Source organism: Sciurus vulgaris (genome assembly GCF_902686455.1).
Source record: "Sciurus vulgaris genome assembly, chromosome: 8".
NCBI classification, from domain to species: domain Eukaryota; kingdom Metazoa; phylum Chordata; class Mammalia; order Rodentia; family Sciuridae; genus Sciurus; species Sciurus vulgaris.
This window is the reverse complement of record NC_136468.1, coordinates 85,207,079-85,233,662: the sequence shown is the minus strand read 5'-3', so window position 1 is coordinate 85,233,662 and position 26,584 is coordinate 85,207,079. Positions and strand designations below refer to the sequence as shown.

Here is a 26,584-nt window from a genome sequence, read left to right as displayed (position 1 = left end):
GACAACTATCATTTGTTGAATAAGTACCAGTCTTCATCACCAACCAGCCAACATACTGAAAATCTGTGTAGAATATGAGTCTAGCAATCTAATCTAATCTAATCTAATCTAGCCTTTCAATTATCACAGTCTAATTACTCAATTCCAAAAATCATGGACAGAAAATCCTTACTTAATAACTCCAAGTTAAGCAAAATCTCAAAGCATACAAACAACTTTTAGGCATAGCCAAACATTTTTTATTTTTCACAACCTGAATACCAAAGATGAAATCCAACTAGTTCCAGAACAATTCCAGATCTTTGTTCTATTAACCAAACTAAACAAAAATTTTAAAAGGAAGATCTGCAACATCAATAGAATTAGTATTTATAAATCAATGTTGGCTTCACCATTTCTTGTCTTTTCTTTATATTTATCCAAGTTTTCCATCTTTAATTCGTCATCCTTTTTATATTGAGTATATTCAACCTCTTTTTCTGGGTTTGGAATTGATTTCCCCTTCGGTAGCAAGAAACATTCAGCATTCAGAACTTGCTCAGCGGTCATTGAACTTCTAAAATATATCAAGCTACAGAGGAGGGATTTGACATTATCATCCTGCAAGGAAAAACAAATGTAAAACAAAAAAAATCAAAATCAAAACAAATGAACAAAAGGACAATCTGTCACTGACAGAAGCTAAAGTCAAATTATCCTAATTAAAGATTCCTATCAACTTCAACTACTTTTTAATGTAAAGGGATAAAGCAACAGAATCTAATTATTGGGGGGAAATGCTGAAATCTCTCAAAAAAACAAGTGCAATTTCAACAAAGGACATTTTCCCCTTTTCTGTCCTTTATTAGGCACTGATTCGAGTTTCACATCATGAAAATTTCACACTAAAACTCCTCTGCTTAGAAAGTTAAACTTCACCTGGTCAACTAGTTTTGGTTCCAGTTTTGAAGTGTTCACCTCTAGGAACCCTTCTGTGACCACTACCATTATCATCACCATTACAGAAGCCAGACTTTATTATGCACCACTATTTCAAATAACATTCTCTGTATTATCATAAGTAAACAATTCTAGGACATTACCACAGAATTACTTCCACCTCCAAAGGCATCGTGGTTTGTCTTCTATTTGCCCCCTATGATTGCTCCAACCAGAGTACATATTACACAGAATTAAAAGCATCTATTTACTATTAATGCACTTACTAGACTCCAAGGTTCTAAGGTCAGAAACTTCAGTTTATTAATTCATCCCAAACAATGAGCAATGTTTGAGATACAGCACATATTCAATATACATTTATAAGTGAATGAATACCACTGTCCACACAGCACTACATAGAAAATATTTTTAAACATATTTAAAGAATGTATCTTCAATAGCTATAAACAACTGAAAAATTAGAAAATCTAAATGAGAAAAATAACACACATTCTCTAAAACCACAAAAGTAAATATAGAACAAATTAAAGTCTTATATTCTTAGACCAAAAAAAAAAAAGAGACTAAAATATATGTGCCAATTTCAATTTATGAAGTTTATATAACTCCAACAAAAATACAATGTTTTTTTTTTTCCTTGAAACTAGAGCAGTAAACTTTAAAGCTTTTAGAAGAATAACAAGCAGGAATAGTTCTGATTATTTTAAAAAATTAATAATGGGGAAGGATTACCCAAAATTCTGATGTCTTTATGGATATAACTGTTTTCTTTTTTCATATTTTTAATGGTGCATTATAGCTGTACATAATGGTGGGATTTGTTATTGCACACAATATAACAATATAATTTGGATAATATTATTCCCCAGTAATTCCCCTTTCTCTCCCCTCTTCCCTCCCCGTGGTCCCTTTCTTCCATTCTACTGATCTTCCTTCAATTTTCATGAGATCCTCTCCCCATCTTTCTTTTCCTCTTCCCACTCTAATTTCCACATAGGAGCTAAAACATAAAACCCCCAACCTTCTGAGTTTGGCTTATTTCAACTTAACAATGTATAACTGTTTTCTTAATTTCATTTTTGGGTTGTTCATTGCAAGTGTATAAAATACAATCAATTTCTGTAACTAATCTTCTATCTTGAAACTGTGCCTTCCTTGTAATTAGTTCTAATAGCTCTGGGTAAGACAAGAATGCATTCTGTCACCACTTATAAGTGGTGACTTATTCTGTCACCACTTATAAGTGACTTATTCTGTCACCACTTAAGCAAACCATATGCTTAATAAGGAACTTAAACCTTGAAAATATAAGCAACTCCTATGATTCAATAATAAAAAAATCCAATTTAAAAATAGGCAAAGAATCTGCATAGGCATTTCTTCAAGAAAGACAAGAGTAACAAGCACAGGGGAAGACAGTTGACATCATTAGTTCCTAAGAAAATGGAAATCAAAACAATGATGAAATACTCTTTCACACCCACCAGGGTCACTAGAAAAAGTCTTACAACTTGAAGTGTTGTCAAGAATAAGGAAAACCTAAAACCCTGACACATGCTGGTAATAATGTAAAAAACTACTGCACTGTTTTTGCAAACTAAACAGAACTGTGACAGTAATTCTACTCCAAGATATTTATCAAAGTGAAATGAAAACATGTCCACACAAAAATCTGTATAAAAATGTTTACAGAAGCATTATTTCTAAGTGCAAAAGGCAGAAACAACCCAAATGTCCATCAACAGACAGATACATAAAATGGTAGAAAATAACTTTTCTACTAAACTAGAAAGAACAAGGGTTCCAGGATGTTCACTGTGGCGGAAGCATAACTTCTGAAAGAATGCCATCTAACAGCAAGTAATATCAATCATAGACTTTTCAAAGTGGAAACCATTATCTTCTTTGTTATCTCATTCTGTACAGTCAGAATGCGTAATGCAGTTTCATGATTTCCCAAAAGTTGTCTCAAATACTTTTATAAAAAAATTTTTTAGTTGACAACAGGCCTTTATTTTATTTATGTGGTGCTGAGAATCAAACCTAGTGCCCTGTACATCCTAGGCAAAAGTGCTCTGCCACTAAACCACAATCCCAGTCCTCAAATACTTTTTACTACTACCCAAAAAGTATGGCAAACATCACAAACATTATCTCTAAAGTGTTTTTTTTAAACGAATTCATGGATATTACTATCAAAAGACAAAATATTTCTGCGGTCAAATAAGATTATTGTCTTAAATAAAGTTATGTGTATTCCCTCTCTGACACATATCCAAACTATTAAAATGGCATAAGAACTTTTAGAATCAGATATTTACACTTTTAACCTTTTAACATGTGATCACACTATACTCCTTCCTTCCCTGTATAATTAAAAATTAGCTTCCCCAGAACTACTTCATATTCTATTTTGAGATCTTGGTTGTTTACTTATTCACATTTCTAAATTGTTAATTTCATTTTTAATGCTACCATCCTTGTAAACCCAACACCTAGTTCAATTCCCAGGACAAGATATAATCAAAATATTTTGGCTGAAAACATGAATTACAAAGCAATTTAAATGACAGGTGAGAATTTTTTAAAGATGTAGATACTCATAAAAAGCTAAAACATTAATTTCAATATAATCTTGAAACATTAAACAATATTTTTCCTTATTAAATATAGATATAGATATATATAATATATGTGACATACAACCTCGTAATATTAACTATTTGACAAAGGTATAAAAAGTAAGGCACTTGAAGTTTTTTCAGTACTCTTTACTATGAATCTCTCTTGGACATTTTCAATCAAATACTTAAGTTTACATTATTATACATTTCAAACCAGTAAATGACAAAAAGGTCACATACCAAATGATACTGATCCACTTTGGGGATTCCATCTTCATTTGTCTCAAATTCCTGATTTTGAACAGAAAGCTGTAAAAGAAAATAAGTATGAACAGATTTCAAGTTTATCAAAATATTAATCCTATATGAGAGTCAAATATGAAACTCTTTAGATCCTGGTGAACAGAGAAAAGCTCATTTACAAAAATACTTAATCTTGCAGGATACAAAAACTTTGATAATAACTACTTGCTCACAAGCAACCAAATGGTTCCTGAGGTTCCTGAAGTACTAGTCAGAGTTTATGAATATATTATAAATGATAATACTTCCTCATAACAAAATGTGTTAAAACTTAGTAGTCTACATTATTCTGGCTTCAACAATACTTAAAAATGAAGTACCCAGAAAATAAATCAGGTAAGTTTCCTTCCACTCCAATACCTAACTTGTATTCAAGAAATATAAGCTAAATTAAGCAACTATGAAATATGGAGATTTCTTACACACACAAAGGTATTCTGAGTTCCATATATAACATCACCTAACCCTAACAACCATCAGTCAGTGACTACTCTTGTCCTATGCACAAAACCAAATATGTTACTTCTAAGGAAAATCCTAAGCATCTCTTAATTTCATCAATAAATATTTTAGTATATTACCTCCAAAAGATAAGGTATATATCTTATTTATTTTGACATTATCCCCATAAAAATAACTTCAATATCAAATACCCAGTTTTCAATTCTTGAACCATCATAAATTATTTTACTTTTTACAATTCATTTAAATCCAGGTCAAAGTAGTTCCTCACATTATAACCTAGAAATAACATAAAATGTAACCAAAGGAAAATTCTGAAGGATGAAAAGAAAAAATTAAGCTGATTAAGAGACTACAGAGAGACCTAGGTCGGTGCCATCACTGGTTGGTCACAGTTGCGGAGCGAGCTGGCGGGAGAGTCAAGCCACTTGCATCGTGGAGGTAGCAGACGGGCACCCAACCCGCCTGCCGTGGGGAGCTGGGTGGAGGTGGCCAACCCGTCCAACCACCAGGCCAAAGACAGATGCCATCACTGAACAACCCCGACTGACCACCATGCTGAGATCTTTCACCATCACGGAGTTAGCCAGAGGCTTCTTTACAGACTGGTGCAGGCATTTTGAATTATTCCCGAGGGCATGGCCATCATCATTGGAAGGGCAACCCCCTTCCTGAGACACCTACAGGGAGCTAGAGGACCTTTGACAAGACCCAGGAGCCAAGAAGAGGAGGTACTGAGAGACTCAGGACCAACTCAGAGTCACCAGGGAATACACCCCACCTGAAGTCTACCACCCCTAGAAGGCCAGCTTCCTAGTGGAGTACCGCATTATCAAGTTCCTCCAAGACTTCAGGCTACTGAAGACTAAGAGGTGAGTTACTGGAAATCTACAGAGACAATATTAGTCAATAGAGGAAATCTGCAATATCCCAGACTTTCACTATTAGACGGGTAGTTACCTGAACAATATGAGAAAACAAGGGAAGAAAATGTCCCAAACAAACCTAGATGGTATAGCAATAAAATCCAATGACAGCATGGCAGAAGAATGTCAGAAAGGGAGTTCAGAATGTACATAATCAAAACAATCAGGGAAGCAAACAAGGAGATGAAAGAGCAAATGCAGGCATTGAAGGATGAGATGAAAGGCCAAATGCAGGCAATGAATGATCGTACCAATCAACAGTTAAAGAGCAAATACAGGAAGCAAAAGATCATTTCAATAAAGAGTTAGAGATATTGAAAAAAAAAAACAAATCCTTGAAATGAAGGAAACAATAAACCAAATTAAAAACTCCATAGAAAGCATAACCAATAGGATAGAACACCTGGAAGACAGAACCTCAGACACTGAAGACAAAATATTTAATCTTGAAAACAAAGTTGACCAAACAGAGAAGACAGTAAGAAATCATGAACAGAATCTACAAGAACTATGGGATATCATGAAAAGGCCAAATTTAAGAATTATTGGGATTGAGGAAGGCACAGAGAAACAAACCAAAGGAATGAACAATCTATTCAATGAAATAATATCAGAAAATTTCCCAAATCTCAAGGATGAAATGGAAAATCAAGTACAAGAGGCTTATAGGACTCCAAATACCCAAAATTACAACAGACCCACACCAAGACACATTATAATGAAAATACCTAACATACAAAATAAAGACAGAATTTTAAAGGCCACAAGAGGGAAAAGAATCAAATTATATTCAGGGGGAAACCAATATGGATTTATCAGCAGATTTTTCAATTCAGACCCTAAAAGCTAGAAGGGCCTGGAACATTTTTCAAGCCCTGAAAGAAAATGGATGCCAACCAAGAATCTTATACCCAGCAAAACTTACCTTCAAATTTGACGATGAAATAAAATCCTTCCATGATAAATAAAAGCTAAAAGAATTTACAAAAAGAAAGCCAGCATACAGAACATTCTCAGCAAAATATTCCATGAGGAAGAGATTAAAAAACAACAATGTAAATCAGCAAAGGGAGGAACTACCCTAAAGGAACACCCAAATAAAGGAAAACCCAAGTCATGTCAAAGAAAAAAAAAAAAATGAGCCAAATGACCAGGAATACAAATCATATCTCAATAATAACCCTGAATGTTAATGGCCTGAACTCATCGATCAAAAGACACAGACTGGCAGATTGGATTAAAAAGCAAGATCCAAAACTCTGCTGCCTGCAAGAGACTCATCTCATAGAAAGAGATACCCACAGACTAAAGGTGAAAGGATGGGGAAAAACAAACCATGCACATGGACTCAGCAAAAAAGCTGGAGTATCCATCCTCATATCAGATAATGTGGACTTCAAGCCAAAGTTAGTCAGAAGAGATGAAGAAGGACATTTCATACTGCTTAGGGAAAGCATAAATCAGCAAGACATAACAATCATAAATATCTATGCCCCAAACAGTGGCTCATCCATATACATCAAACAAATCCTTCTCAATGCCAGAAATCAAATAGACCACAACACGATAATACTAGGTGATTTTAACACACCTCTCTCACCACTGGACAGATCCTCCAAACAAAAATTGAACAAAGAAACCATAGATCTCAAAAACACAATCAATAATTTAGATTTAATGGACATTTATAGAATATACCATCAAACAAAGAGCAAATACACTTCCTTCTCAGGAGCACATGGATCCTTCTCTAAAACAGACCATAAATTATGCCACAAAGCTACTGTTAGCAAATATAAGAAGATAGAGATAATACCTTGTATTCTATCAGATCATAATGGATTGAAATTAGAAATAAATGACAGAGTAAAAAACAGAAGCTCCTCCAAAACCTGGAGATTAAATAATACGCTATTGTATGATGAATGGATAACAGAAGATATCAGGAAGGAAATTTAAAAATTCTTAGAGGTAAATGAGAACAAAGAAACAACATATCAAAATCCCTGGGACACTATGAAAGCAGTTCTTAGAGGAAAATTTATTTCATGGAGCACATTCAATAAAAGAAGAAAAAAAAATCAACAAATAAACAACCTAACACTATGGCTCAAAGCCCTAAAAAAAGAATAGACCAACACCAAAAGTAGTAGAAGACAGGAAATAGTTAAACTCAGAGCTGAAATCAATGAAATTAAAACAAAAGAAACAATCGAAAAAATTGACAAAATAAATAGTTGGTTCTTCAAAAAAATAAACAAAATTGATAAACCCTTAGCCACACTAAAAAAGAGAAGAAGAGAGAAAACCCCAATTACTAAAATTCGGAATGAACAAGGAAATATCACAACAGACACGAGTGAAATTCAAAACATAATTAGAAGCTATTATGAAAATCTGTATTCCAACAAAATAGAAAATCTCAAAGACATCAACAGTTTCTAGAGACATATGAATTACCTAAACTGAATGAGGAGGACATACACAACTTAAATAGATCAATTTCAAATAATGAAACAGAATAAATCATCAAAAGCCTACCAACAAAGAAAAGTCCAGGACTAGATGGGTTCTCAGCCAAGTTCTACAAAACCTTTAAAGAAGCGCTCATTCCAATACTTATCAAAGTATTTCATGAAATAGAAGAGGAGGGAACCCTCCCAAACTCATTCTATGAAGCAAATATCACCCTGATACCTAAACCAGACAGAAACACATGAAGGAAAGAAAATTTCAGACCAATATTCTTAATGAACATTGATGCAAAAATTATAAACAAAATCTTGGCAAATCGCATCCAAAAATATATTAAGAAGATAGTGCACCACGATCAAGTGGGTTTTATCCCAGGGATGCAAGGTCGGTTCAACATCTGGAAATCAATAAATGTAATTCACCAAATCAACAGACTTAGAGTCAAGAATCACATGATTATTTTGATAGATGCAGAGAAAGCATTTGATAAAATACAGCATCCCTTCATGCTCAAAACATGAAAAAAATAGGGACAGTGGGAACATTCCTTAACACTGTGAAGGCCATCTATGCTAAGCCCATGGCCAATATCATTCTAAATGGCGAAAAACTAAAAGTATTCCCCCTAAAAACTGGAACAAGGTAGGGATGCCCTCTTTCACCACTTCTATTCAACACTGTCCTCAAAATTCCAGCCAGAGCAATTAGACAGACCAAGGAAATTAAAGGGATACAAATAGGAAAAGAACTCAAACTATTCCTATTTGCTGATGACATGATTATATATTTGAAGGAACCAGAAAATTCTACCAGAAAACTTTTAGAACTCATAAGTGAATTCAGTAAAGTAGCAGGATATAAGATTAATGCTCATAAATCCAATGCATTTTTATACATAAGTGATGAATCTTTGGAAAGAGAAGTTAGGAAAACTACCCCATTCGCAATAGCCTCGAAAAAAATAAAATCCTTGGGAATCAATCTAACAAAAGAGGTGAAAGACCTCTACGATGAGAACTACAGAACACTAAAGAAAGAAATTAAAGAAAACCTTAGAAGATGGAAAGATCTCCCATGTTCTTGGACAGGCAGAATTAATATTGTCAAAATGGCCATACTACCAGAAGTGCTATACAGATTCAATGCAATTCCAATTAAAATCCCAATGACATACCTTACAGAAATTGAGCAAGCAATCATGAAATTCATCTGGAAGAATAAGAAACCCAGAATAGCTAAAGCAATCCAGAAGAGTGAAGCAGGGGGTAACACAGTACCAGACCTTCAACTATACTACAAAGCAATAGTAACAAAAACAGCATGGTATTCGCACCAAAAGAGACAAAAGATCAATGGTACAGAATAGAGGACACGGACACAAACCCAAATAAATACAATTTTCTCATACTAGACAAAGGGGCCAAAAATATGCAATGGAGAAAAGATAGCCTCTTTAACAAATGGTGCTGGGAGAATTGGAAATCCATATGCAACAGAATGAAAATAAACCCCTATCTCTCACCCTGCACAAACATCAACTCACAATGGATCAAGGACCTTGAAATCAGAAGAGACCCTGCATCTTATAGAAGAAAAAGTAGGTCCAGATCTTCAACTTGTTGGCTTAGGATCAGACTTCCTCAACAGGACTCCCATAGCACAAGAAATAAAAGCAAGAATCAATAAATGGGAAAGATTCAAACTAAACAGCTTTCTCTCAGCAAAGGAAACTATCAGTAATGTGAAGAGAGAGCCTACAGAGTAGGATAAAATCTTTACCACTCGTACTTCAGATACAGCACTAATTTCCAGAATATATAAAGAACTCAAAAAACTCTACACCAAGAATACAAATAACCCAATCAACAAATGGGCTAAGGATATGAACAGACACTTCACAGAAGATCTACAAGCAATCGACAAACATATGAAAAAATGTTCAACATCTTTATTAATAAGAGAAATGCAAATAAAAACTACCCTAAGATTCCATCTCACCCCAATAAGAATGATGCTTATCAAGAATACAAGCAACAATAGGTGTTGGAGAGGATGTGGGGAAAAAGGTACACTCGTACATTGCTGGTGGAGATGCAAATTAGTGCAGCCACTCTGGAAAGCAGTGTCGAGATTCCTTAGAAAACCTGGAATGGAACCATCATTTGACCCAGCTATCCCACTCCTTGACCTATACCCAAAGGACTTAAAATCAGCATACTACAGAGATACAGCCACAACAATGTTCAGAGCTGCTCAATTCACAATAACCAAATTGTGGGTCCAACCTAGATGCCCCTCAATTGATGAATGGATAAAGAAAATGTGGTTTATATATATACCATGGAAATCACACAAGCAGTTGGTCTAGTAAGTGCACCCTAATCCCCATAAGCAGAAGGATTCCATCCTAACGTGGCTGGCTCAGGAAGTAGTCTGTATCTGCCACAAAGAAAGGAGCATAATAGTTAATCTGAATTGTCAACTTGATTTAAGAGATGCTTAAGATTAAGAGGCTTCTGGATGTGTCAATGGGGGTGTGTCTAGGAATGACTTGCATGTATACTGGAGTGGAGATCCTCCCTAAGCATGGGCAGCACCATCCAATAAGATGGTGGCTTGGATGGAATAACAGTTGGAAGAACAAGGAAGCAGCAGCAGATGCAAGCCCTACTCTTCTTCTATGGGTTCCTGATTTCTGCTGTGATTGCCTGAGAAGATCAGACTCTCTCTCCTTCACTCTTCCAAAGTGACTCTACCCATGATTTTCCATGGAGTTTCCAGAGGTCTTTGGTCTCAGCCTAGGGTAGTACCGTTGATCCCTCTTGCTCTGAGGCTTCAGCCTCTTAGACTACACAACTACTGGTTCCTCCAGCTCTCCAGCCTGCCAACAGCCACTGTGGACTATACACCTTCTGATCATGTAAACCAATCTCAGGATCTAGAGGATCTTACAGAATCTATAGGATTCTGTTCCTCTAGAGAACCCTGACTAGTACAGGGGGGATCCTGCCACAACAAGCAGCCTGCTAAGAAAGCTTTACCCCATAGACTAGAAAATCCATTTCCATACTTACAAGTATTAGGCAGCTCAGTGTTAGGAAGCTCCTTTCCCTTCCTCAACCACCATCAACAGCAATCAATGACCCATGCAGATCAAAATATAACTAAAAAAGCTCTAAAAATCAGATTGCCATTAAAACCAAAATTCAAAGAGTAATCCAGGACCTATGTTAAACCTAAATGAGGTGACTAGCTGCTAAAATAAAAAGTTCGTCAAGACTCAGAACCTATTACTATTGTAGCCAAATGTCCAAGATACAATAAAAAGTCATTTGTCATCCAAAGAATCAATAAAAATTACAACATCAATGAGAAATTGCACTTGATAGAAGGTGAATCATGTTGTAATTATCTGACAATAACTTCAGAGTAATCATCATAAAAATGCTTCACAAAGCAATTATAGTTTCTCTAGAGCAAATGAAAAAAATGTACCATTAAAGAAAAAGAAGTTACAAAAAAATACACACAAAAATCACAGAACTGATAAAATCTAATAACAAGAATCTTAAATTTTGATGGGCTAAATAGGGTGAACAAAAAAAAGATGTCAGAAGATAGAATCAATGAAGTTCAGAAGAGACCTACAGAATTTATTCAGTCTTCTGCTTACAGAGAAAATAGACCAAAAAATGAAGAGAATCTCAAGGACCTATGATATCAAAAGATTCAACTTCTAGAGTCGCAGAAGGAAAAGATAAATACAATGGGTCTAAAAGACTACTTGAAGAATAATGGATTAAAAATTCCTATATTCTCAAGATTAACGAAGTAGAGCATACCCCAAACAGGAAAAACCTTTTCAAAAATAATGAAACTTCTATAAAGACAAAAAAAAAATCTTGAAACTAACCAGAGAAAAAGGAAACACTACCTACAGAGAAATATCAATTTCAATGACAAAAGACTATGTGAAAGTGATCCAGTACAAAAGAGGGCAGTAGTGCATTTTTTAACTGATAAATGAAAAAAACTTTCAACCAAATATTCTAAATGCAGTTAAACTATCCATCAGAAATGATGATATCAAGATGAGGGAAAATCAAAAGAATCTGTTACAGGACAACATAATCTCAAAAAATGGCTAAATGAAGTATTTCAAAAAAAATTATTTCCTGAAAAAACATAAGTCCTGGGGTATTGATAAGGAAGAAATAACAATGGAAAGAACAAAAATATGATTAAATACCAAAAACTTATGGATTTCTCATCATGAGTTTTCTAAATCATATATGATGGTTGAAACAAAAATTTTAACACCATCTGATAAGACAATGATCATTAACATTGGGGAGGATAACAGAATCTAAATGGATGTAAGAATTCTATATATGATTCAAAGTGATAAAATGGTGATAAGCCACATACACATACTGTGCCCAGATCAACCACTAAGAAAATCAAGGAGGCAATACACTCTATCAACTTTTCCACCTGCTCCTCAATCCCCAGTGCACACCACTCTGGCTAGACTAAGTTCACTCTGATCTCCAGGCTCCTACTAAGCTAAAATCACCCACTGTATTATCACTATTATGATTATCTACCATAACTTCATCAGCCACAATGAGATTTTCCCCAACATTTACAAGTTTCAGAGATTATAGACAGGGTGGTTCCTGGAGGTAGAAGGGAAGATGATCAGTACAAAAGAGGGTTAACACTGATGACCTGCTCACTGGTGGAAATGCCTCCACTGAGGCTCCAAATATGAAGGTATCAAAAGCATAGTAATCACTGGTGTTGATACTGTCATGAACCATTACTTGCAGGAACCAGGTTCAAAGAAGCCTACAAGAAGTACATTAAAGATTACATGAAACTGACCAAAGGCAAACTTCAATAATATAGGCCATAAGGGGTAAAATCCTTGCATGATAGAGGCACATCTTTGTTAATTTCAAAAGTTACCAGTTCTTTACTGATGAAAATATGATCCAGGTAGTCTGCTGGACTACCCATGAGTGGCCCCACATATGATTTTCTTTAAGGATGCCTCAGAAATGAAAAACTCAGCAAATTTAGCAATTACCTTCAACTTATCACTGTTGTGATTGCTATTCATCATCCACACAACAGAACTTAAGATAAATGGGACTAATATCATCTTGAGTCTGTCATTTATTTTGACCATGATTTATGTGAAATAAAGAACATGTTTTTAAGGAAAAAAAATCATGTAGGTTATCTACAAATTAAGTGCTTTTAAACTAAAAAAAACTACAAATATATCAAGATGGATTACAAAATTTTCCAAGTTACTCACATGGAAGGCAAGAAAAAAGAAATAAGAAACAAAGGAAACAAACAAAACCAATAATAAAATGGTGGACTTAGCCCTAATAGCAATAATTATCTTATATATAATGATCTAGGTACCCCAATTAACAAATACAGATAAGTAAATTAAAAACATGATACAAGAAACGTGCCTTATATATTCAAACTTACTTATATATTCAACAATATAGACACCTTTATAGAGTAAAAAAGACAGTAATTTATACCATGTGAACATTAATTCAAAAACATAGGATGAAATCCTATGCTAAAGTCACAAAAGGACCCAGGTACTGCCTCAGAGCTGCGTTTTTAAAGTGGGCACAAGTCTAGGGATCCAAGTTATCCCTCCTACACCCAGGGAAAACTGAGGCTCAGGAGGTAGGGATATTCATCCAGAGTCAACAAAGAAAAATCTATACAAGATGGCCAAGAAGAAGTACCCAGCACTCACCTCCTCCAGAAAGAAGAAAAACAACAAATAAATAGCATCATTTCAAAGTGAGTGGTTTAAGGAGAGCACTGGAGATGAGCAAAGGAAAAAGAAGAATCCTGCAGACACAGATACCTAGGATGGCAACACAGAGACATAAGAGTATACCAGCAACTGCAACCCTGGCTCCCCAAGGAAGGAGAGATACACACAATTACATGAGAAAGGGTAAACGGACGAGTCTCAGCATAACCAATAGTTACAGACACTGGCAATCCTAGCTAAAGGACAGTTTCACAATTGTCACAGGTTTACAACCCAGTTAAGGAAGCTTCTGGGAATCCACATGGTAGCTTTTCTTCAAAGATATTGCATTATATCCCCCACATTCCTCAGAATACAAGCTGCCACCAGGTTGCCCTAGCTGTAGAATAGAGTCACTGGAAATTCCTATTTCCCTAGGGGGCTGAAGTTTCTGCATATCACCATTCTTGGAGAGCCCCACAAACATTCCAGCACATTGCATAAGAGGCTGCAGCATCAGGAAAACAACTAGACCCAGTGATGTAAATGCTACTGCAGGCAACCAATGTGCACTACAGGGGAACAGGCAGTTCAGCACAATGCAGGGTGCCACTCCCAAAATATGAGGAACCAAAACCTGAGGCCTATGCCCCTTCATCCTACCACCCACTGCTGCCATCCACCACCAGCAGACCTGAGGGCAAGCCTCTACTCTACACAACCTCCACCACCATTGCTAAGTGTCACTGTCACTGGTAGGCATCATTGAGGGGATCTGACAATACAACTCCCATAAGCCTCTGCTGCTAGCAGCACTCACTCCATCAATTCCCCATCAAACCCCTAGAGCAGTCAGAGGTTCCCACTACCAATGGCACTCACCCAAGCAAAAGTCAGAGACATGTCCCCCCCAGTCCATAACCTTAGTACCACTGCCAGATGCTCCTACCATTAGCAGAGCTTGTCCCAGCCTAATGAAATGTCCACCATGTTCCACGTCCCTGGTGCCACTATTTCTATTGCTGGAATGGCTACATACTGCTGGAGTAGCCACACAGTAGAAGTCCTATCCTTATTGCTGGATCTACCTATAGGGATCACTAGAGTTCCCCTACCCACCACTATGCAGCCCTCAGAGGCAGATGGGCTCTTCAACCCCACCACTGTATGCACTGCACCCAAATTCATCAAATACAACTAAAAAAGTTACAAGGAAACTAGTACAATGCCCAACTGGAACCAAATCCCACAAAGCCCACCTGAACAGACACTCTAAAATCTTCAGGAGAAAGTTTTCTAATACAAAAGTCACTTTATAAAATTGCTAGAGACAACTGATTCACCAGATGTGCAAATACCAACACAGAGACACAAGAAACATGAAAAAGCAAGGTAACATGATGCCTGCAAAAAAATCTAGTAACACTACTAAAAGACTCCAAAGAAAAGGATATTGACAAAATGTGGGAAAAAGAATTCAAAATAATGATTCTAAGGAAACTCAATGAGATACAAGTAAATACAGACAGAAAATTCAACAAACTTAGTAAAATTACACATGGTCTGAATGAGAAATTCAGCAAAGAGATAAAGATCATGGAGAAGAACCAAAAAATAAATAAATAAAAATCTTGGAACTGAAGAATTCAGTAAGTCAAATGAAAAACATAGCTGAAGGTCTAAACAATATATTAGATCCAGCAGAAGAAAAGACTTCCAAACTTAGGAGTTTTTTAAAATATCCCAACCATACAAAAATGAATGATAAATACATGACAAAATCATTTTCTCTGTTAATCTTGATTTTAAGAAAACTAAGACAGTAATATAATATCTATAATATAAACCAAGTCAAACTGTAAAAAATTTACAGTTGGTAATAAGAAATGTATCTACAGTTTATGATAAAACTTAAAAAAAAAAAAAAAAAAAAAAAAAACTCTGCCATTGTTCTTTATCCAGAACAATGTTAGGAAGAATCACTATAATCATCACTTTATATAATAAAAAATATATATATGTATATAAATGATTGATCTATTTAAAAAAATAACATACCCACAATAAAAGGCAACCATAAGCATATAAGTCTGAACTTGGAGAAGGAGGTTTTCCCATTTTCAATTCAGGTGATATCAAACTCAAGCCACCAACCATCATGTTCACTGATGTTCGCTGACTCTACAAAAACAGTATTTTAAATATTTTAAGGTCAACAAAGTAGATGGGTTTTGAACAAAATATTCTGCATCTGATTAATAGAAATTCATTTGAAATATTTCATTTTCTGGCTCTCGAATATATTATCTAGATTTGATATTAAAAATTGCTTTTAAAATCAGTTTCATAAAATTAACAGTGAGACTGATTACACTCAAGAGTATAGACTTGGATAGATCAAAAGACACTCTTCTTTATTTTAGTAAGTTTCACAAAGAAATGCAGCAATGCTACTTTCTAATTCTGAAAACTCTAATTTTTATAAAAACAAAATTTCTTTCCTTACTGATCATTTTCTATATATACCATTTCTAACATGTCAAAGGATGATCAGTAGCTATAGTATATGACTCTTAAATTCAGTCAGACCTGGGTTGTAATCCCTACTCCTCCACTCATTAGTAGTGTAACCTTGGGGCTTTAACCTTAATGGGCATAAATCTAATTTATAAAATAGAAATAATGTCTATATTTCAGTTATTATAAACATTAAAGTAATTAGCATAATGCCCAGTACATAACACTTAGTGTTAATTATATCTTCTCCACCTACTACCTTGATCCTTGCTTCTCAAAATTTGATCCACAGACCAGCAGCTAAGGCACCAACTGGGAAATTACTATAAATTTAAGAATCTCCATTCCACAAATACTGGATAATAATGTGCATGTAAACAAGATCCCCAGGTGATTTATATGCACTGTGAAAACTGAAAAATCAAAGGTCTTGACTACACACTACTTTTCCAATTTTAAGAGCTGTAAGAACTGGTTAATATACTTCAACCTAAATATAGTATGAAAAACATAGCAAAAGGTGGGTTCAACCAGTACCTCAGAGCAAATAATTTTAACTGATTATTAAAATGATGTTTTCAGAAATAACAGGTAAAAATGAGTATGAAAGAGGAAGAGTAAACCTGGCATGGTGGCACACGCCTGTTATTCCAGTAGCTCGGGAGGCTGAGGCAGGAAAATCATGAGTTCAAAGTCAGCCTCAGCAACTTAGCAAGGTCCTAAAGCAACTCAACCAGACCTGTCTCTAAATAAAATATAAAAACAGGGATGGGGATGTTGCTCAGTGGTTAAATACCAAAGGATTCAATCCCTGGTACCAAATTAAAAAAAAAAGGAAGAGTTATTCTTCAAGTAGTCATATCTACAGCAGTACAAATGATATGTCCAAAAGATAAACTAGCCAGGATCCTTAGAAGTTGATAATCTTAGTGGCACATGCCTGTAATCCCAGCAACTCAGGAGGGTGAGACAGGAGGACTATAAGTTCAAGGCCAGCCTCAGCAAGTTAGCAAGGCCACAAGTAACTCAGTAAGACCCTGTCTGAAAATGAAAAAACAATTAAGTCTGGGGTGTGGCTCAGTGGTTAAGAATCCTGGTTTCCATTCCTGGTATAAAAACAAAAAAATATTGAGGACCTTTTAAAACTCAGAATTCAGTCATTTTTCTCAGGATGTTTTCTCAATTTTCAGATGAATATGATAAATATTTTACCAAATTAATCTGTATAAATCCTGTTTTATTACAGTTTTAAATTTACATTTTCTAATCTGTTTAAGCTACCATATGAAAGCCACTGGACTACAGATACACTAATGGCATAATCCTACAACTTGCAGATGACCAAAGTACAAAGCATTATGACACAGAAGTGAAAGGGAATCAATCAGATAATAAAAGCTGGCAAGGACATGGAGAAACTAGAATCCTTATACATGGCTTATGAGGATGTAAAATATTATAGTCACTCTTAAAAACAGTTTAATTTCTCAAATAGTGAAAGAATTGCCACATTATCTAGTAATTCTCCTCCCAAAGAAAATGAGAACATTAGTTACACAAAAACATGTACATTAATGTTCACAGCAACATTATTCATAATAACCAACAAGTGTAAACTCAGATGTCAATTTATGAATAAACAAAATGATATGTACATACAATGAAATAATATATTTGGTCATAAAAAGAAATGACGTTCTGATGCATTCTGTAACATGGATGAACTTTAAAATTGCTATACTAAGTAAAATAAGCCAATCACAACAGACTACATATTGTATGATTTCAATTATATAGATGTCCATAATAAGAAAACCATAGAGACAGAAAACATATTAGCTGATCTGAAGGCCTGACTAGAGGGAGAAATGAATAGTGACTGCTTATCAGAATGGGATTTCCTTTTGGGAATAATAAAAAAATGTTCTAGAAGTAGACAGTGGTGATCAGTGCACAACTGTATCAAGGTACTAGAAACTAATACTTATTTGCATACTTTATAAGAGGTGAATGATATCTCAATAAAGCTGGTATATTTACAATAGGAATTGCTGATTCAGTCATTTCACATCATATACATATTTCAAAATATCATGCAGTACATATTAAACATGATTTTTATTTGTCAATTTAAATAAAGAGGAAATTAACCCCTCATGATTATGTGTATTTTGAGACTGCCAATTCTATAAAAAAAATTTTCCCAAATGCTCTTAATTGTCTGATCTTTGCTATCTCTGCTAACTGCCCACTCTAAGGCTTCAAATTAACAGTCATTGTAGCTGAGTCAGAATTTAAACTAAATGATAAAACCCAAAGTTACCAGGTTTCTATAAGTACACATTATAAATTAAAAATAGCAAAGTAAATATTTTTAAATTTAATCTATGGGGGAGAGGGGACACAGCAAAGAGGAGTTCTTGTATATTTCTTAGTGACTGAATATTTCCAGGTGATGGTAAAATAATTAACTGTTATGTTGTCAATGCTATTGAATGTAATGTAATGTCAGGTTGCTCATAATATTTATGGTTAAAATATACAATGCAAAATCTTGGAAACTCTTGTTCTAGCACCTGATTGTAAACAGGTAATTGCTTATACTACTCACACACCATAACTGAAAGCACAGGTCCTACAATAAGTTACTATATCATGCATAAATGCTGACTTACTGTCTAGTAATATTAAATAAAAGTCTAGAACCTATTTGTAAAACTATGATATTTTACCACAGATTTGGTGAAGTCAAAATCTCCAACAATTCCTTGTTCACGATTTAAAGCAAATACATTGTTCTGATGAAGTGCTCCGTGAATTATGTCAGCCTTGTGCAATGTATGCAGGCCCTGAGCAACACCTTTCATAACCTTTAAAGCTTCCTATAGGTAAGAACACAGACAAGAGGTTAGAAAATAGGCAAATCATTTTAATATATGACTCTTTTCCCTATTAAAGACTTTCAGAATGAGTAAAATTTTCTCCAAATAAGCCTTTATTAAGAACACAGCATACTACTATAGTGACGCAAGCATACCCATGTTTACAGCAGTACAACTTACACTAACCAAATCATGGAACCAGTCTAGATGTCTGTCAATGGATGAATGAAGAAAGAAACTGTGGTACATATACATGATAGAGTCTTATTCAGTCATCAAGAATGAAGTTATGTCATTTGCAGGAAAATGGATGGAACCTGAAAGCATTATCAGGCAAAATAAAGTCAGAAAGTTAAGGGTCATATGTTTTTCTTTCATATATAAAACCTAGAGAGGAAAAAGGGTCGGAGAAGCTCATGAAAACAGAAGGGAGACCAGAAGAGCAGAGGAAGTAGATCAGGGTTAGGGAGGAGGAAGGAGGGAAGGGAAAGATAAGGGAATGAGGAATGATACTGACCAAAATATATTGTTTTACTGTGTGCATGTATGAATATGTAACAGCAAACCCTACTATTAATGTAATTATAATGTAATGTAATTATAATGGTGTAATGTAATGCACCAATTTTTAAAAAGGTTAAAAAAAATATAAAGGCCAAATAAAGTCTTGATTATCTAATTTTATGTTTGTGTGTTTATGACTGCAAAAATATACAAATATATACACATTATAAAATGTCTAAGAAAATTTAGAGGACAATGACAACCATGTAAAGCAACTGGAAGAGACTGAATATAGTGTTGCTAGGTAGGAAGAATGAAAGCCTCCTTTTTGTTGTTACTAATTTTAAAATTACAATAATAAAAATTAAAGTTGACATTTAAGCACTAATTAAATTCTATACTAGGCAATTTACATATAGTATAGCTTAATAGTTTATAAGCTTGGGATGAGGAACCAAGAATACCCATATTTCAAGTCCCAACTCTCTCTCTGACTGAGGGACACTGCAAGTCACTTAATCTAAGCCTCCCTTTTCTCATTTGTATAACAGAATTATGTCACATCACAGAGTTGATGTGATAATTAAATTAGAATAACTCAAGTCAAAATTTTACACAATATCACATGTGGGATGATCTAAATATTTGATATTAAATATAAGGTATTATTTTCTCATCAATATATCCATGGAAATTGTTATGACTTACTTCTGAAGTTAAAGGCACACTGGCTTGAACGGCACTCAGGTTTGCCCTAGGATAGTATGGGACCATCAGATAAGCCATAGGATCAGACTAAGAAGCAAAACAGAGAAGGTGGACTCACAGTTAAATACTGTTCACCATATTTTTATTAAACACTGAATTCTATAAGATAACTTTAAGCTTTATTTAGAAGGAATAAATTACTGCTCTAAAACTTGGAATCAAAACTTAATATAAAAAAAATGTTTTCTACAAGAGATAAGCATAACAACTTTACCTTACACAAAAACAGGAATATCAATGGCAGTAACCCTGAATCTTCTTTAGCTTCTCTCCAAGCTCTGTGATAGGTAGCTGCCCTCTGAATCACTCTGGCTTCTGTGTCAACATCCACAGAATAGCCCTTGTAACAAGACAGAGACACTGGTAATACCAATATTAAAAATCCCACTCTAATTATGTATCACTCCAACTTAAGCATAATAAATAATTTTAAGTAGATTAGATTGCATTTAATTTTCTAATTTTATAAGTACTTTTTCTGCTTTGAATACTGTAATTATGAAAAGAAAAATAATTCTACATTATACATTCTATTATATTATAGCTTATTATTCATTCTATTATATGTAGCAACTAAAGCTAACTCAATAGTGTCACAGATACATCACAAAAGAAATTAAGTAGGGCGCGTGTGTTGGCAACATAGCAGATATTTTGAAGAGAAATCTAAATATAAAGCAAATTTTTAAAAGGTTATTGGATAAATTGTAATAACTGAATGGGGGGGGCAGGCAGGGGGGGAAAGCAATGAATGCCACAGATACTACTTAGGAAAATGAAGGAAACAAAAGCAAAAATTAATTCTGGCAACCATATTCAAAGAACAATCATCATGCCAGTCAACTTATATACTTTATAAACGGTGAGTTTTTTATTTCCTGCAAAGTAACACCATCACTTCCCAACTTGTGAAACTCCCAAAAGTCAGAACTTAAACAATTACCTTTAAAAGAATCGTCTGTCCATTAACTTCAGAGCACACCAAAGGACGCTTGCTGCTAAGTTCCTTCATGGGCTCAGCATCAAGAATATCTCGTTCCAAGCTCATAGTAAGAAGACCACCAGAGTTCTAGGTACAAGTTTTTAATACAGTTGAAGAATTTAAAAATGTCTAGCACTTGTAAATCATCAACGTAGTTAACTATATGCTGTTAAGTGGAATGAACATCATCAACCCTACTAGAAAAACCAATAAAACAAAATGTTGGAAGGTTTTTATATTTTTTTTCTAGTTTCTAACTCAAACTCCTCCTGCCCACAGTGTAATCACCATATAATAATCACTGCTACAGTTCTAGAACAGATCTTAGAAATGACAAGGGTTAACCAGATAGGCTTCCAAGAAAACCTAATGTTTACTTGAAAACCTTCATGCTTCTGCAAAATATTAAAATAATGACAAAGTAGTTGTAGAACAGAAATAAGAAATCTAAAGATTATGACTGCTATCAAGTAATTCTAACAACTCTGCCTCTGTTTGAAGTCCTCAAAAATAAAATAAGCTTTCAAATATTTTAATTCTACCAGATATTTCTGCAACTTTTTAAAAGGAATAATTTTTCACACTGAAATCTGACAATTAACATTTTAAATCATTTTACTATGGTGCAGTTTATAGTAAAAAGGGTCAGAGGAGTATTTCCTAGTTAAGTGTCATTAGCATATATAAGTAATCCACAATACATGTAATCAACCTACAAAGGAATCCTGAGCATACTTCCCAATTAAACATCTTAAAATCATTAAAGCCTTCAATAAACCATGATTCAAACCTTTTATGATCTACAATAAAGCAGATTAACATATTTTTAGAAGTTAATTTTCAAGGCCTGTATGGCATACATAATCACTCACCTATAGAACATGAGATGGTCTCTGTACTAGGGTTGCAAAGTTGCAGGTAAAACTCATATTATTTAAAGTCCAGTCTGGAAAGACTTTATATTAATTAAGAAATTTTGATCTTATATATTTATGAAAATAAACCCATGTGTTTATTTTCATACAAACATCCCTTTCTGAACTATATTTAAGCTATTATTATAAAATTAAATGACAAGCATGAAGAATAAAATTGGCCCTCCATATTCATATATTCCACATCTGTGCATTCAACTGTAACTTGAAAATGTTTTTTTAAAGTGTGCACTGAACATGCGCAGACGTTGTTGTCATTATTCCCTAAACAATACCATGTAACAACTATTTATATGGCATTTACACTGTACTAAGCATCATAAGTAATCTAGGATGATTTAAAGTATACTGGAGGATAGATGTAGGTTACATGCAAATACTAAGCCATTTTATGTAAGGGACTTGAAAATCTTGGATTTAGAATGAAGTGGGGGGTCCTAGAACCAGTAGATACCAACTAACAATTGTACCTCATCTAGTTCCTCAACCCTACCAGACAACATAAAACAGAGAGGTAATAGATTCTGCCCTGAGAGCTAGAATTTACCAATCCTGCTCCATACTACCCAGGTCTAATATGTTAATCTCTCAGCCTTTGAATCTTGCCTGCCTAGAAAACCAGACCCATCTCAACAACTTTACCTTAAATTTTTCCCAGCCTGCTTTAACTTGAAAACACAATGGGTTTAAATTCCTCATGGCTAAGAGCATCCTGTTTTTATATTAACTCTCAAAACTGCAGTTAAAATTTTATTGTTTCAGGCTGGGGATATAGCTCAGTTGGTAGAGTGCCTGCCTCGCAAGCACAAGGCCCTGGGTTCAATCCCCAGCACTGCAAAAAAAAATAAAAATAAAAAAATAAAATAAAATAAATTCTATCATTTCAAAAAATAAGCATCTCTAATTCAAATAAGTGGATGCCATCTCCTGAATGAGAATGTGGAAAGGAGAATATAGAAAATATCATGTAAATGAACATAAAAATTCAAATCAGCACTGTGCAACTACTTAAGATAGTCTTGAGAAAAGGTTCTAATACTTCAAAAATGTTCATCAGAAACATTTTTATAGAAAGGATACTATAAATTTAACACTGATATGCAATCTGAATATTATCACTTTTCTACACTCTCTGCAGAGTAGTAATTCTCAGAGGAAACAAAGCTTACCATGTATTTAAGTAATCCTATTTCAGGATGAAGCAGAGGCAGCTCTGGGAACCATTTCTGTGCCAAGCTATTCAGCTTCTCCTAAAATTAAAAATGTATTTTTTTATTGTAGATCAACACATGTGACAAGTTCCTTTTCAGGAAAATAAAGCATATCAGCATCAGTCTTTTCACATATCTAATAAGATATACAATCACTGATTTTGATTTCTGCTTTAAGAAATATCAAGCAAAAACCAAGTGATACCTTGAATCCAAATTACCATGTTACAAACAGAAGAAAAACTTAATTACCAATTTTATGCCTTGTATACACATATAAACCTAAGGTCAAAGTTCATACTCATTTCCAAAATAAAATGAAAAAAAGTGTGATACTACACCACTTTGAATAATAAACTGCCATTATTTCCCCAAATACTAAGAAAATGGTAGCATTTTAAAATAATGGCTGTCTCATTTAGAAGGAAAAAAAATCATAAAATCCTGAGACAAAAAATAAATATGTAGCTCTGCAACACTCACTTTGAAGCAAATGTGAATAGTGAAGATCCTTACAAAAGGAAAATCATGTCATATGTTTAAGAAAAACTTCTAAACATTTGTAGATTTTATCCAAAGACTCCTAAGGTGTTACGTATATCTGATTAGTTTGGTAATTAAAGCATGACACTTAAAATGTCTATTATTTAATAGCATTTTATTTTCAAATCACTGTAAATTGACTTCTCCATAATAACCCTGACATAAAATACAGTATTTTTTCCATTTTAAAGAGAAAATACACTAATTCTTCTAAGATAACAGATATCAGGAGTAGAGTAAATGACTCAAAGACATAACTTTCCCAAAAAACTAGGTAGTTTCATCATGTTATATTCACCAATGAAATTATGTTACTCCATTAATGTTTACATTGTAACATTATGCTAAGTGATGATCTCATAGGTTTAAGAAATTCTTATGCTTTATGTTAAACAAAGATGCCATGTGTGTGTGTGTGTGTGTGTGTGTGTGTGTGTGTGTGTGTGTACTATAATCTCAATTGTGAAAACATGCAGAAAAAAGACTAAAAGGAAGTCAAAAGTTAATGGTGATTACTACTGTTATCACTGAGTGAGAAAGTTATGGTGACATTTTTGCCTTTTTTATAACTTCCTGTAATTTCCACATTAGTATAATGGTCATGAATTATTCTGTCATGAATTAATTTCACTGGAGGTATAGCTCAGTGATAAAGTACTTGCCTGCATATGGGAGGCCCCAGGTTTCATTCGTAGCATTGTCAATTTCTAAATTCATATAAACATTTCTATGCCAAGATAACACCTCTGGCCCTGTGATTATAGTCCATTTTACAGAATGCTTATTTGAATTTTTAGAGTAAAATCTGATTTAAAATTTCAAAGAATCAAATACTTACATATTCTTCCCTCTCATGATAAATTTCCTGAAAGACACTATTGCGCAACTGAGTAATTTCTTGTTTTATTTTTTCAATTTCAGATCCATCATGGTCATCAGACTTTAATCAGAAAGAAAAAATGGTTTTACAGGCTCATTAAGTAGACTGAAAATAAGTCTTCCTACAAAATTATTTCAATTTTAATTTTAAAATTAGTTAAATTTTAGCCAAGATAAGATAAATATGTATCTATGTATCCTTCAGTACTTCATAATACTTGTTAAAGTCATCATAATACTTGTTGAAGTAACTTAGATCAGTTTATTCTAACACTGATTTTTCTAAAACCTGCAGAAAGGAATTATAATCAATAAAGATAAAATAAATTACAAAGGTTTTTGTCTCCTAATTTGCTGTAGATTTTCTCAAAGATAAAGATGACCAACTGCAATCAGAAAATAAACATTAAGAACAGCAATCAAAATTGAATTCCCTGGAACTGTTTTTCACATAAGACTTGGTGAAAAAAAACAACAAACCAAACTTTAAAAAGAAAAAAATAGTGAATGTGTGAAGGATCTACTACAGGAAAAATGATGTAGGACTCAAGTAACTCTGTAAAACTCTAATGAAGTTTTAATTTAAAAATCACCTTCAAAGATACATATACTTTTAAAAGTTACATACTTTTCTCCAAATGTTGAAAAATTAGACTAACAAAAACTTCCTCACAGTCCAGACTACTGGTAAACTCTTAAACCATGAAATTAGTTCTAGAATAGTTACCACTCCACTCCCAATTAAGTGTTCAGAAGAGGAAATGAGATAATCAAGTTGGATTTTGACATAATACAATCCTTTAGTAAAAATATTAAATCCTCAGGAGAATAGAGAGAATTGACAGGTAACTCACAATGTTTCAAGCCTAAAGAGTTTAGTTGAGATTAGAAGACCCTAATCCCTCCAGTTCTGTTATCATATGAAAACAACTTAAAATACTTGCAAGAAACATTATTATGACCCTGTCTCAAAAGAAATAATCTAAAAGAGCTGGGGATGTAGCCCAGTGGTAAAGCAACCCTCTGTTCAATACCCAGTAGCAAAAAACAAAAAACAAAAAAAAAAAAAAAAAAAAGTAAAAAAAGAAATACTATGTTCATTCATTTATTTTAAAAAAGTAAACAAAAAGACACCATGATCTTAAAAATGACAAAATTATACCTCTGCAGAAGTACCCTATTTAACACCTGCATGCAATAGGTTTATACTATAATAGTCTAACAATTCAAGGCAAAAAAGTTTTAAAAATTACTCCAAAATGTTCATGTTACTAAATACCAAGTTAGCCATGTAAAATGTTTTTAAAGAACACTTAATTACAGCTGGGGATGATACATGGTTGGGTGGTAGATCACTTGTCCAGCACACTGGGATTCAATCCCCAGCATGGCAAAAAGAAAAAAAGAGAATACAAGAACCTTTACTTATATGGGAAAGTGTTTACACTATTAATGTAGTCTCAATTATTTATATACTCAGAGAAAAAAGCTAAAAGTATATAAAAATGTGAATATAACAGCTCTCTTATTTTGAAGAGCATATTTATGTATCATTTTTATGAATAAAACCCTAGCAAAATGAGGTATAAATAGAGTTCAATTAGAAACTACTGTTTTTCCTTACTTCTTCCAAATTATTCTTTTCAACCAATTTCCATCTTAGTCGAGCTTTTAAGCCTTTCAATGTCTTCTTAATGGACAGCAAGTGATCCACACTGGGGCTCTTATTTAAACATTCAATAATCTGCTTTTTAAACTAAGTAAGAGAAAGAATTACCATATTTTCAAATACAACAAACAGCAATATTAACAGTTGCTTACTGACCACTTATAA

General features: G+C 33.9%; 1 protein-coding gene across 1 annotated transcript in view; it reads right to left on the bottom strand.

Moving 5' to 3' along the window:
- Positions 1–369: 369 nt before the first annotated feature.
- Positions 370–26,584, bottom strand: part of STK31 (serine/threonine kinase 31) — a gene marked incomplete at both ends in the record, with an annotated part of 86,693 nt that continues 60,478 nt past the window's right edge. Inside the window, 10 exons of the mRNA XM_079152629.1 lie at positions 370–600; positions 3,807–3,875; positions 15,588–15,710; positions 18,779–18,928; positions 20,141–20,227; positions 20,415–20,540; positions 21,144–21,269; positions 23,287–23,367; positions 24,710–24,811; positions 26,375–26,506. Of these exons, the coding sequence (XP_079008755.1) occupies positions 370–600; positions 3,807–3,875; positions 15,588–15,710; positions 18,779–18,928; positions 20,141–20,227; positions 20,415–20,540; positions 21,144–21,269; positions 23,287–23,367; positions 24,710–24,811; positions 26,375–26,506 (1,227 nt within the window). The remainder of the gene's footprint in view (positions 601–3,806; positions 3,876–15,587; positions 15,711–18,778; positions 18,929–20,140; positions 20,228–20,414; positions 20,541–21,143; positions 21,270–23,286; positions 23,368–24,709; positions 24,812–26,374; positions 26,507–26,584) is intronic.